This window comes from Sinocyclocheilus anshuiensis, unplaced genomic scaffold, assembly GCF_001515605.1.
Source record: "Sinocyclocheilus anshuiensis isolate Anshui unplaced genomic scaffold, SAMN03320099.WGS_v1.1 scaffold976, whole genome shotgun sequence".
Taxonomy (NCBI): domain Eukaryota; kingdom Metazoa; phylum Chordata; class Actinopteri; order Cypriniformes; family Cyprinidae; genus Sinocyclocheilus; species Sinocyclocheilus anshuiensis.
Window position 1 is genome coordinate 2,177,030 of NW_015552538.1, and position 13,063 is coordinate 2,190,092.

General features: G+C 35.2%; 2 protein-coding genes across 4 annotated transcripts in view; one reads left to right on the forward strand and one right to left on the reverse strand.

Annotated features, from left to right (window-relative positions):
• rnf17 (ring finger protein 17) overlaps positions 1 to 5,702 on the reverse strand; it is a 39,588-nt gene extending 33,886 nt beyond the window's left edge. Inside the window, exons 1-7 of the mRNA XM_016454333.1 lie at positions 5,592 to 5,702; positions 5,268 to 5,383; positions 3,482 to 3,576; positions 3,262 to 3,346; positions 3,052 to 3,132; positions 1,640 to 1,743; positions 1,347 to 1,515 (exon numbers count right to left, since the gene is read on the reverse strand). Coding sequence (XP_016309819.1) covers positions 1,347 to 1,515; positions 1,640 to 1,743; positions 3,052 to 3,132; positions 3,262 to 3,346; positions 3,482 to 3,576; positions 5,268 to 5,383; positions 5,592 to 5,679 — 738 coding nt within the window. The 5' untranslated portion in view covers positions 5,680 to 5,702. The remainder of the gene's footprint in view (positions 1 to 1,346; positions 1,516 to 1,639; positions 1,744 to 3,051; positions 3,133 to 3,261; positions 3,347 to 3,481; positions 3,577 to 5,267; positions 5,384 to 5,591) is intronic.
• A 2,226-nt stretch (positions 5,703 to 7,928) lies between these two features.
• Positions 7,929 to 13,063, forward strand: part of arhgap20 (Rho GTPase activating protein 20) — a 12,465-nt gene continuing 7,330 nt past the window's right edge. Inside the window, exons 1-10 of one of the 3 annotated variants that reach the window (XM_016454299.1) lie at positions 7,929 to 8,244; positions 9,351 to 9,430; positions 10,032 to 10,199; positions 10,705 to 10,854; positions 11,022 to 11,063; positions 11,148 to 11,232; positions 11,319 to 11,396; positions 11,518 to 11,584; positions 11,725 to 11,877; positions 12,290 to 12,468. In XM_016454299.1, the coding sequence (XP_016309785.1) occupies positions 8,170 to 8,244; positions 9,351 to 9,430; positions 10,032 to 10,199; positions 10,705 to 10,854; positions 11,022 to 11,063; positions 11,148 to 11,232; positions 11,319 to 11,396; positions 11,518 to 11,584; positions 11,725 to 11,877; positions 12,290 to 12,468 (1,077 nt within the window). In that variant the 5' untranslated portion in view covers positions 7,929 to 8,169. The remainder of the gene's footprint in view (positions 8,245 to 9,350; positions 9,431 to 10,031; positions 10,200 to 10,704; positions 10,855 to 11,021; positions 11,064 to 11,147; positions 11,233 to 11,318; positions 11,397 to 11,517; positions 11,585 to 11,724; positions 11,878 to 12,289; positions 12,469 to 13,063) is intronic. The other 2 variants (XM_016454300.1, XM_016454301.1) reach the window with 2 other exon arrangements.

The following is a 13,063-nucleotide window of genomic DNA, read 5'->3' on the forward strand; positions in this document are numbered from 1 at the left end:
AAACTAACGATGAGGCAATAATAATTGGCTCAAATAAAATATCAAAACCAACATGGTTTTATTGAACAACCCTGTTAAAATACATAATGTAATATGCCTATACATAATATGAACATAACCAACTTAAGTACATTATGTATTATAACAAATACCTGCAGAGGGCGCCAAAGGCCTGGTGACGTGTCACTTTACAACATGATCAAACAACGTTTAAATCCATTAAATTTTTATATTTGGCCACATGCAAACTCAGAAACTTTTATTTTGAAATTGCGATGTACAATAAATGGCATATTTAGTGTATTCTCCTGTGTTGGCAAAGGTTTATAAATGATTTACATTGCAAATCTAGTGAAATAATGCACACTGTTTTCCCAGATGAATGTTAAGCAACCCAAACTCACAGCATATGCAGAGGAAGAGTTTAGCCCCTTTCACACATAAGTTACAGTCTTCACTGGTAAATTACCGGTAAGTTACCATTAAGAGATCATGTGTGAACAGGACCTTTTCAAAAATCCCGGTAAATTTGTTCTGGCAATCATATCGTTCTTATGGAGATGACATGATTACTCTGAGCAGTTTACAAAGCTCTGCTGCTTTTTAATTAGTTTTTCTATGTAAATATGCGCTAGATGGACATCTTTGAACATTGCGCCTCGCAGCTTTTTCAGCGTGTCGCGCTTCTCCATTCATCAGGGCTGCGACTCTGCAGTTGGATACTATTATGCGCGTCTCATGTTTATAAGAGCAAAAAATTCTGATTGGCTAGTAATGTTAGTTTGGTTGAGAGTGAAAGCTGTGCTCCTCTCATACTATTGGTAGGCTAACTCATGGACTCGAAAGTGATACGTTTTTTTTAAATGTAGGATTCTTTTTTTCCACAGCTAAACGCTGCACGCCGGAGATCCGGCACGGTGCCAGAGAACTTTAAGCCCTGAATATATGATATAAATGTAAAGTATATGAAATATATCTGATGGAAATATTTGTTTGATGTCGACTACCAATAAAAAAAAACGTATAAAAAGTCTAATTTCTTTGTTGTTGACGACGGTAAAATGTATAATCACTATATTAGTTCACATCTATATGCTCTTGCAAAACATTCAATCTAGTAGAAAGCATTTATGTCTTTGTTGAATTTGTAATTGAAAGCTCATTATTGCAATAATTCTGCCACAGCATGAATGCAACATTAACTATTATCTTACTAACACTATTTCTTTTCTAAGATTTAAATTAAAGTAAACTTAAACGGAGTCATTTTTATGTTATCTGAGTTTGCTCCACACAGACCATTTAACATTGTGCAGAACACTGTATGGAATCTGCTACAGCATTACCTTGTCTAGGTTGCAATAGGTCTCCAGAGAAGGAACCTGTCGGACATGCCGAGCTTTCTGGATGGCTGTTTGCAGCTCCTTTATTCTCTCTTCTATTCTCTTACATTCCTTCCGACCGTCCGTGAAGAGTAGATCCACATCACTCAATTTTGACACCAAAATACTCCGTCTACAAATTCCACAAAATGAATAACAAAAATGATTTGCCAAGTCTGAAGATACCTACAAAGATACCTACAAGACACCACAGAATAGTTCATCTCAGTTTGTGCCTCTAAAAACTGTCCACGTACCTTTTCTGCAGAATACTCTTTGCTTTGTCAACAGCCTCATCAATTTCTCTGATTATTCGAGTTCTCTCTTTCCTCAGTTGAGCATGAATACCACTGGAAAGAGTCTTAATCACACACAAAACAACAATTTCACATATAATGTTGAAGAGGCATCAAGTAATCATGAAATCAAAATGGACAATTCCTTTTAAAAAAAATGTCAGTTTTAAATATAAAAAATGTCTCTAGCCATTATTGCTTTTTCCTCATAATCTTTCATAAAAACATTAAAGGGTTAGTTCACCCAAAAATGAAAATTAGCCCATAAATTACCTGGGCAATAAAACAGTATCAATATTTATCGACGGTACACCTTCTTCAATAACGATATAAAAAAATGTTCGATAAAGCGCATGATATAGGCACGTGCTATGAGTGACGCGAACAGCACACACAAACACGAACACATGCTGAATTGAGTGCTGTGCCTGCCTGCGATGAGATGATTGTGAATAAAGAATGAATATTAGTCGAATTTAAAATAAACATTTGCATTTAAATGTTAGGAGTGCGAGTGAGTGTCATCAGTGGCGCGCAAGATGCAGTGATAATGATGTAAGTGACGTTGTTGCATTTTAATGTTTTGTTAGTCTAGACACAAGAGATTTTGCCATGAAATGTTAAAACAGTTTAAACTTTTAGAAAACACATCGCGAACTTGTGGAGGTTTATTCCTTTTCACTGCGTCTTTTATGTTTTTAAATGCAATCTGTGTGAATGGTGCTTCGGCTCTTTGGATTAAGCAATGCATAAATACATGATGCTGTTTTGTTCATAATTGTTTATGCAATTTACTAAATTATATTTGATTTATACGAGTTAATTTAGACGTAACGCACGTTTTCTTATAGACCGTTATTTCTTTGCGTTAACAATTTAAATGTGCTGCATTATTTTGCTCATTGCACCCTCGGGAGGCAAAGTTTCCTTAAAACCTATTTAATCTGCATATAAAACATTATAAATTAGATATTTGTTTAATTTTTATTGCGTGTTTGACTGTTAAAACAAAAAATATTTGTTGTTTGTCTCAATAAATCGGGTTAATTTAAAAATACAATGGTTAAATTTAAACATTTTGTTCTATTGCTTTGTTTTAAAAAAAATATTATAAAAATGTCAATAATTATCAATACCGAACGATATGACACATTATATTGTTAATACATTTTTTAGCTATATCGCCCAGCCCTACTTGAGGATGAGTAATTTATGGGCTAATTTTCATTTTTGGGTGAACTAACCCTTTAACGTTTCCTCACAGCAACATCTCTTCTAAAAAAAAAAATCTACCCACGCAAATGATTCCTACATATGAACACATATTTCTACATAAGACTACATACAAGATTTTGTACTGTTTCTCATTGTACCTTGTGAAGTTTATCAAGTTGACTGAGGTTTTCTGTTGCTTTCCCAAGAGCTTCATCCAAAACTTTAACAACATCTGGCCTCTATATAAACATAAACCTTCATTACTGAGCTCTTATCTTGTTCTGAGAATATTAAGGGAATCTGATCTTAAAGAAAAGATGAGACTACATAACACACTTCAGAGTCATACAAGTGGAAAGTGTCTGTACCCCTTCAGCATTCTCCTGTGTGTGGACGGCTGCCGATGACGGTGGGCTCTTAAACCTTTGAGATTTACACCTGTCTCCAGAGTGCCTGCTGACAGTAACCTTTATTTTCCATTTCAATTTTAACTTATTGAACCAATATTTCATTTAAAAAAATGGTTCTAGAGTTGTATGTTTAAAAATATACTGGTTTTTAAGACTAAAACTGCATGTTGCTGAATACCCTTTCTTTGTGTTCATCCGAGCTGTATAGATGAGGCCAATGATTCGGCTGTCCACCTCCAAACCATCAACTTCTTCCTCAATTCTGGTGTCCATCTATATTAAAACAAACAAAAGACTCCATCATCATCATCAACACCAATCTGAATAATCCCATTCCACAGGAGAGGCTAATAAAGACTAATAGAGCTGCAAACCAGTGCTTGAAATTGGGGAATTTGCTCCTGTGAGGCTAACTTTAGTGGTTTCTTTAAAGCGTAAAAACAAAAACGTAAAATGTCCCTTACTTGTACAAAAATGGAGACTAACAAAATGGGGGACGAGAAAGCTTCTTACAGACTTTTTTGTTAATTTCAAAGGCTTTTTGTACTCCTTACATACGTGTCATAAATTGAGCAAATTTATGCTTACACATTTTTTATTAATACTATATTAAATAAAAAATACAGTGCCTTACACACCCACATCTTTCATAGGTGCAATGGATAAAAGTCTAATATGAACTCTAAAAAGTACAAACATTGTATAAATCCCAAACACTACTCAAATTTGTATCATTATGAAATTTTATTAGCAACGTTCCGATCAATCGAACTTCCTATCAGTCAACTGACTGAAACGTTGCTAATAAAATTGCATTATTATTACCTTTTTAAAATATTTACAATTATTATAGTCATCAAAACTGACTTCATAAAAATTAAGGATATGCAGTATGAGGATATACAGTTTATTGCTGTGACAATATAGTTTATATTGCAGTATATAAATATCAGCGCAGTTTTTTTGCAAATTTGCATGATACAGTTATTTAAAAGTGCAATAAATTAGTACTGGCACACTGACTGGTGGCTTTCGTAGCTTTAATCAGAATTGTTGACACGTTGCACGATGACATCACGTAATCACGATGCAGAATTGTTTCACTGCATCAAATCTCAGCAAAAAATATATTATATATGTTAATTTAGATTTGTTCGTAAAATAATATAAACGTATAATATAATATTAATATAAACAACTAATTTTAAATACATTGAATTATTTAACACTTACACATTTTTGAACGATTACAATTTAAGTTTTTTTTATTAGCTAGTAAAACGGCACATTCTGAACAATTATAGTTTTAAGCAGTGTAGCCTATTAGTAGTTAGTTAGTAAGTTACACTCTAATAAAAGTAGGGCACAATCTACTATGTTAATATGAAGGAATTTTCCGTAATTATTTTTCTCAGTTTTTTTTTTACCTGCATTTTAAATTACATTGTGTTTTGTGTTTTGGGGTTACAAGGTTACAACAGATAATGGAAAATGGATAACAGATAATGTCCCGGAAAATTAAAAGCTGCTTTGCAACGATTTGTATCGTGAAAAGTGCTATACAAAAACTTGAATTGAATTACTAGTACCTTTTCCATTTTTCTTACAGCGTAGTAACTAATCAACAATTGCAGTTACAAGCTACTCAGGAAGTGAATATTCAATTATTATTAATATTAATTGAACAATTGCAAATAGCAGCTACTTTAATTCACGTGATGTGTTTACTGCTAGGCATCTTTGGTTTTCTCTTTTTGTGTAATTTAGATTCAAAATGCGCCTTTTATCGTTTGAGTCACTTATCAAAAGTTGCTAAATGTTGCCAAATAAATTTTAAAAATAGCTAAATTTGTTGCTAGGTGCTTTTGGAAGAAAAAGTAGCCAGGGTAGTCTGAAAAGTTGCTAAATTTAGCAACAAACTCGCTAGGTTGGCAGCGCTGTAATTAACGTTAATCACAAATCACCTGACATTCGGGACACGTGACGACGTTTTGCGGGGACTGGAGCGCGCGCAGGCATGTACTGCAGAAAATATGACTGCACAACAGCACATGAGGGAGATTCCCCCCAGCTTCATCTTCTGGAGGAACAAAAACATAATGCAGCAGATTAATACAACGAACAATATTAACATTAGCTTTTCAATACCATGGCACTAACGCTTTTCTGGAACATTCAGTCACGTGTTGTCAAACGTGCTCGTGTAGGATTAACGTTAGATAGAACAAAACTTAAACTTAAAATACACTGTCGTATTATCATACAGTTGAAGTTGTGTTGTTTGTTACCAGGCAATGTGTAAGATGAGCCACAGATATTACAAGCAACCGCCGTCTCCGACATTTTCCCCAAGACTACTGTGGCCTCCTGTTTCATTAACTGATGAACTCGACTGCCAATCGTCCAATCAGAATTTGCCATCGCTGGGCTTTTTGTCCAATCAGAGCCCTCAGTATGTTCGCATTTCTGGCTTCGTGCTATAGTCCAATCAGAAGTTCTCTTTTTAATTGAGTGGCTATTTTTGACATAGACATATAAACACCTATGATTTTTGAGACGTTGGCCTTTTCGTGTCAAGAGAATATTTTTGTTGTCGCTATTTGAGTTATTGTTAGACTCGTAGAATTTTTCACTTTAATTTTAGATTGAGCCATATCACCTCGAAATTACAGACAAATTAGAATTCAAACTTTATTCTAAATAAATACAGATTAAAAGTTGTTGTGCTTCTGTCTAAATTACTGGTTTATCTGTAGGCTACTCTTACAGTTGCTATTTATTAGGAGTTTTCAACTCCTATTTTACAACTCTGTAAAATTCAACATAGATGAAGTAAATAATATATATTCACAATAACCGCCATCATATCAGTGATAAAAACCAAAATCAGCTATTGGAAATGGTTAAGTGTGTGTGTGTGTGTGTGTGTGTGTTTCATGAATGTATAGAAGTATTTTTGGGATTGAGCATAAAGATCCCTGCCCCTATCCCCCATCACCACTAGGCTGTATCAAGATCCAGGTTAAGGAGTTCATTGTGTGGCATTTTCTGCACAACAAAAAGGTCAATGAGCAGAGGCCCTCTGGCAATCATGTCTGGCTGTAAAAGAGCACAGAAAAAAAAATCCTCTGACCTCATTCAAGCTATACATTTGATAAGTACAGTGCATGCAAACCCATCTTGTTATTTCTAGTTTCACCTTGTTTAATTTTAAGTTTACATGTATGTGTGTGTAAACCATACAGTCTATGGTGTAAACAAGCACAGTAAATATTATATGCACTGTATATATTGCATAAATATTATATTAGCTGTTATATTGCATAAATATTATATTAGCTGTTACTGTATATGTGCTCTCCATTTTTGGAAGATAACATTGTGTTGCATTCTTCGTGTACTTGACTTACATTTGTGACAGCTTAGTCACATTCAAACTGATACTGCACGTTAGGAAATATTATAGTGGTAAAATGCAACAAAACAGTAACAGTACAACCTGACACATACAAGTAGGGACACCTTTTAACCTAGACCTTCCCTTTTATTATACTAACAGATAGGCATATGAAATTCTCTACATTCCCATCTCTTCTTTATCTTTGTACACATTAATTCCTGACAACTCCCTCTTTTTCGTTGTTCTTTCTGCCTGATTACATTACTTTATGCATTCTAGGAATTATTGAAATATGTTACATGTGTATGTCTGCTGAAGAATGTTTTGAGGATAAATGTGAATGACTGGCACCAACAGTAAGGGAACCTTTCAAAACGATACTAGAGAATAGGTCTTTAACTCATTAATGTTGCTCATGAATCTAATTTTGTAGATTAGATCTGTGGCCTTTTAGAAATTTACTAATTTCTTATAATCGAATATTTGAAATGGTCAAAGTGCACATTTCTGCATCTGGGATTTTATCAAGTAGGTGAGGGTGACAGACTCAAAATTCTCAGATTCTGTAACTGAAAATGAACTGTGAAAATCTATATACATTTAAAAAGAATAATAACAAAACAAATCTCAGTTTTGGTGTTTGCATAGTTACAGCATTTTTTATTTTATAGTTCAGAGGGTTGTGGTTTAATTTATTAGAAGGTCAGCACTAGTGTATGATAGTCTCATTTCTTGATTTTGACATTTTACTTTTTTTGTGTGTGTGCAAAAGACAGATTTGCTAAATGCAGCTATTTGAACTGTGGCTGGACAAAATCAGTATACAAAATGGACAATCTGATAGAGTTCAGTGAGGAAAGTATGATTATAGTTTGAGCAACCGTCAATCAAACTGGCTACATCTGGTGAGAAAAGAGGCTTAAGCTTGTCTGACCATTTACTCATCCCAGTAAGGAGGGGGCAGGGTATGAAGATAAACTGGCCTAAGGAATTATTATAGCTAAATACTGAATAGACTCTTCTCGAAATATTTGTCAAAATGTCTTATTTCCAAAGACAAACAGATATAATTAAAGAAAGTTGTTTCACAAGGTATAAACATTCTCTCCTCTGTCAAAACCAGCCATATGTTGTATACACACACAGACCATATCCCATTATGTACCGAGATCCCGCCTCTTAAATCCTCCCCCTGCTGCTCAGAGACACAGACATAATCTTCCATCTTTCAGAGAGGAAAGACATACACATTGTTCAAAGTGTGGACAATCAAAGTGTGGAGCTTGCGAGGAGGACGGGATAACTGAACACACTCCTGGATTTTGTATTTCTACCACACTGAAACAGAAAAGAAGGAGAGCAGCAAAGGGAGAATTACTCAGAGGCAGATGATGATGATATGGAAGCACTGATCTGATCAGTCCTCTAAATCACCTACACACAGTCTTTTTACTTGGATTTTAACCATGGGACCACTATATGAGGCAGGATGGCAGAAGAGAAGCCGAACCAAAAGTTGTGGGGAATACCAGCACTCCAACGTAAGTAACGGAATATAAACAGGTGCTCACTGCTGCACACAACACAAGAATCTATACCAATAAAAGTAGCCTATTTCATTTACATAAAAATAGTTACCATGCCATACTCTTTCTTCCATTTAGCATAATGGCATTGGTTTGTTTTTTTAACATCACATAGTTTTACCAGATTCAACAGAAAAACAGCATGTCTGGTGCACAGCTATGATTTTCCAGGGTTTAGCTTCAGCATTCAAAGCTCCATTATGAAGATTAACAAAACAAATTCAGTAAAATAATTAAAAAGTAGATTAGTGAAATAAAACAATCTAGAGTAGAAAGTGTAAATAAAATGAGTGCAATGTTGAAAAAGGCACATAAAAATAGCTCAGATAAGGACAGCACAACTCTGTATCAATACAAGAGAGTACTGAATCATTCATACACACAGCTGTACTGTGATTTTGCTGTATTGATGCAGACAACACATTTTAAACTTCAGAAATTAAGTTGGCAACAAAATAATAATAATAAAATAATTATATAAATAATAATTTAAAATATTTTTAATACCAAAGCCATTGTGGGCAGTGCTCCAATATACTGTATAGAAGTATTAAAAACTATAAAAAGTAAATTAGTTAATCTAGAAAAAACTGAAAAAATATTTAAAGGAGGAGAGTAAATGTTTTACAAGAAATGCAATATCATCAACCATAACCATGTATATAACCTTAAATGTATAATAAAAATTAAAAACAATAAAAGTAAATGAATCAATTGAGAAAATAACTGAAAAATATATATAAGGAGGAGAGTAAAGGTTTTACAACAAACGCAATATCATCAACACGTGTAAATATACATTGCGCTATGCATTAATTGATTAAGCTTCATGAACTTCTTCCAACATAAAACTAAACAAATAAACAAATGGCCATTTTTGAAGCTTTTTGTTTCTCAAAATTTTATAAAGATATAATCAACAAACGATGATCATAATCATAACTGATAAATAATAATTGTGCTGTCAAACCAAATATCAGCATGGCTGTGATCACCTATGTGTTTTAATGTGATGCTGATTATCTCTTATTCTCTTTTATTATATTACATTATTTCTCTAGAAGTCTTTCTCTCAGCGCAGACAGTCGGCACCCTCTGTTATTCTCAGCAAAGCCCTTACAAAGTCAAAACCTGTCGCCAGGTATGATTTTTGAAAACTAAAACTGTGTATGTAATGATGCATTCTGTAAACCTACGCTAAATATGAGACTGCTTGGCCATTAGATTATTTTACAGTCTGTTTCAGTCTCAGTGAGCAGTTTGTTTCCCACTTCTGGCACAATGTCACAGCCAGTGCTTGTGTGCATGCAAGAGGCTTCTGAATATATTTGCATTTCACTGAAAGAAGAGAATGAAGAGATGATGCAGAACCAGCCCGTGTGTGGTCTCACAACCAGCATCTGACTGCACGTGTTTGAGTGCGTGAAAGAGTGACACAGAGAAACAAAGTTGTCTGCCATCAGACAGGCTGACTGAAGAGTATGTGTACTTTCTGAAATCTACCTTTTGTCTGATGTTCAGCTGTAACACTTGAGCTAATTTATCAATGAAGCACGTGAAAGAGCGCTCAAGTCAAAAGCTTTGATTAATCACAGACGGATTGATGAATTGGACGTTTTTTTTATATGCAAACATTTAAGGGAAAATGCCTGGCCTATGGGGAAATTGTGTATTTTGTATATGTTTTTTAATGTTGTCCTCTTAAGTACTAAAGTACTCTTTTTCTCTCATGTGTGTGTCAGGGATTGTGCATCTCAGGTTAGCCAGGACATTTTTGCCCTGATCCAGTCTCTGCTCAGCCCAACCAGGAAGCTCATTTGCCAAGGCAATGTGGTGCTGCAGACAGGACTTCAGACCCAGGAGAGATTCCTGATCCTCTTCAATGATCTTCTCATCATCACCAAGGCCAAGTATGGAGGAGGAAATGCACTGAGAAGAATTAAAATATAGAAGTCATCCAAATATTGAAATGCACAAACATTTAGAAATTTGGGGTCGGTAAGATTTTTGTAATGTTTTCAAAAAGTCTCCTATGCTCAACACATGATCCTTTGAAATCCTTGTAATATGCTGGTTTCTTATTATTATCAATACTGAAAACAGTTGTGCTGCTTCATATTTTTGTGCAAACTGTGATACAGTTTTTGCAGGATTTTTCAATGCATAGAAAGTTCAAAAGTTTATTTGACAACATTTATTTGAAATAGAAATATGTTGTAAATGTCTTTGCGGTCACTTTAATTAATCAATTTAATATGTCCTTCATTAATAAAAGTATTCAATAAAATAAATAAACAAACAAACAAAATGACCCCAAATTTCAAAATGGTAGTATATAGTAGCTACAAAGTGGTAAGATGGTATAGTTCTAATAATTTGTTCTTGGAATAATTTGAGATGTTTTTTCTTCTTCAGGTCAGTAATGCAGGTGAAGCAGACGAAGTGTGTGCGTGTTAGTGAGATGTGGACTGCCAGCTGTGTGGATGAGGTGTGTGAGGCTAGTACTGTTTCAGAGAGGAGCTTCGTCATGGGCTGGCCAACTTACAACTGTGTGGCTACTTTTAGGTACACACACACACACACACACACATGCGCACGCACGCACGCACACACACACACAGACACAGACACACACAGTTACAGTAGGCCTATATATAGCCAATCTAAGTGGACCCATTGATTTCTTCCTGTTTTGTGTGTGTGTGTGTGTGTGTGTGTGTGTGTGTGCACAGCACTTCAGAAGAGAAAGACAGGTGGCTGCCTCTCATTGAAAGGTCAGTTCTTCTACTGTTACAATAAACACAATAAAGAAATAAACCCTCTTACCTAAATTTCTGTTCTCCCCTCTTTTCAATTAGTTGTATACAAGAAGAAAAAAAGAGCGATGATCCAAAGATGATTCCACTCAAGATATGTGCAAAGGATGTTGGGAACTGTGCCTATGTGAGAACTGATTGTTTTGTGATTATAAAATGATGTACTGTAGCTTTGATGTGTAAATGAATGTGTATTTGCTTATATCTCTCTAGGCAAAGACTCTTTTTATCAGCAACACAGACCGCACCTCTGATGTCATTGGCACAGCACTGCAACAATTTGGTCTTTCGGTATGTTAAAACTGCACTTCTACTAACTAAATAACTCACAAACTATAATGAATGAATGAATTAATTAATTTTATTACTTGTTTTTATTTAACTGATTGATTGCTTTTGTCTTTGTACACAGGGTGGAATAAAATATTACAAGTTGTGGGTGTGTTCAAAACAAGATGAAACTCCATACCCTTTAATTGGTAAGAGTTTATCAATTTTTCTCACATTATCAAAGCAATCAAACATTTAAGATGTGAATTAACAGATTAAAGTACTGTGGTATTAGTATCTGATACTTTCCCTGCACAGTAGCTTTTTTAAGGGGCTTTTGTTCCACCAGGTCATGAGTGTCCTTACAGCATTAAGATGAGCCACATTCGCCTGCTGCAGCAAGAGGCAGTGACATCATCCTACAGCCAGATGACGCTTTTGCCAATTGATGCTCACTGTCAGTTCTTCCTGAGGCCCAGTCAAATAAGCAGCACCTTCACAGGTGAGAGATGCCTATTTTCAGAATACTACCATACTACTCGTTCGTGCTCGTTTTTGTATGCATGAAATAATCATATATTTTACTTACTGAAAACAATAATATTTTGAACTTCCGTGATGATTTCCCTTACATTCTACGAGTCCACAGACTGTACAGTTCTTTAAAAGTAAAGCCCACACCTATATCAAAACATAGACACACACACACACAAAATAAAGGCTGAATATTAAGCCATATATTCTACAAATACATACTTTATAGAACTGATTTGGCTTGAAATCAACCTGTTTCTCACCCCATTTCTTCTGGCACTCAAATCTCACCCACCCCAACAACTAACACACCTACACAATATCTTGAAATGTTGCCTCTTTTTAATCTGGTTGGCCTCTCTTGCATACATTTCTCCTAGCAGAACAGAAAAGCAGGAGGATGTCTCTTATTAGCTGGGCTTTTAAACGAGGCTTCAGCATTGAACAGGCTGTCCAATCTGCATCTCCTGGCCCAACTATAACACCAGCTTCTGGTCATCTGTTTGGTCGACCACTCAGTGATGTGATAAAAGACAATACCCTGCCATCACCTATTGTGGTATGTACTGAAAATCCTCAAATTTTAGGCAATTAAAAAGATAATTCATACAGTATTTGAGTTTGACACTGTCGATCATAACATTCTTCTAGAGAGACTGAAAACTGGGTCGAGCTTTCTGGGATGGTCCTCAAATGGTTCAGGTCATACTTAGAAGGGAGAGGTTATTATGTGACTATAGGAGAGCATAAGTCTAAGTGGACGTCCATGACATGCGGAGTCCCACAAGGTTCAATTCTTGCACCACTATTGTTTAGCCTGTACATGCTCCCACTAAGTCAAATAATGAGAAAGAACCAAATTGCCTATCACAGCTATGCTGATAATACCCAGATTTACCTAGCTTTATCGCCTATGACTACATCCCCATTGACTCCCTCTGCCAATGCACTGATGAAATTAACAGTTGGATGAGCCAAAACTTTCTTCAGTTAAACAAGGAGAAAACTGAAGTCATTACATTTGAAAACAAAGATGAAGTTCTCAAGGTGAATGCATACCTTGAGTCTGGGTCAAACAACTAAAAATCAAGTCAAGAATCTTGGTGTGATTCTGGAGACAGACCTTAGTTTCAGTAGTCATGTCAAAGCAGTAA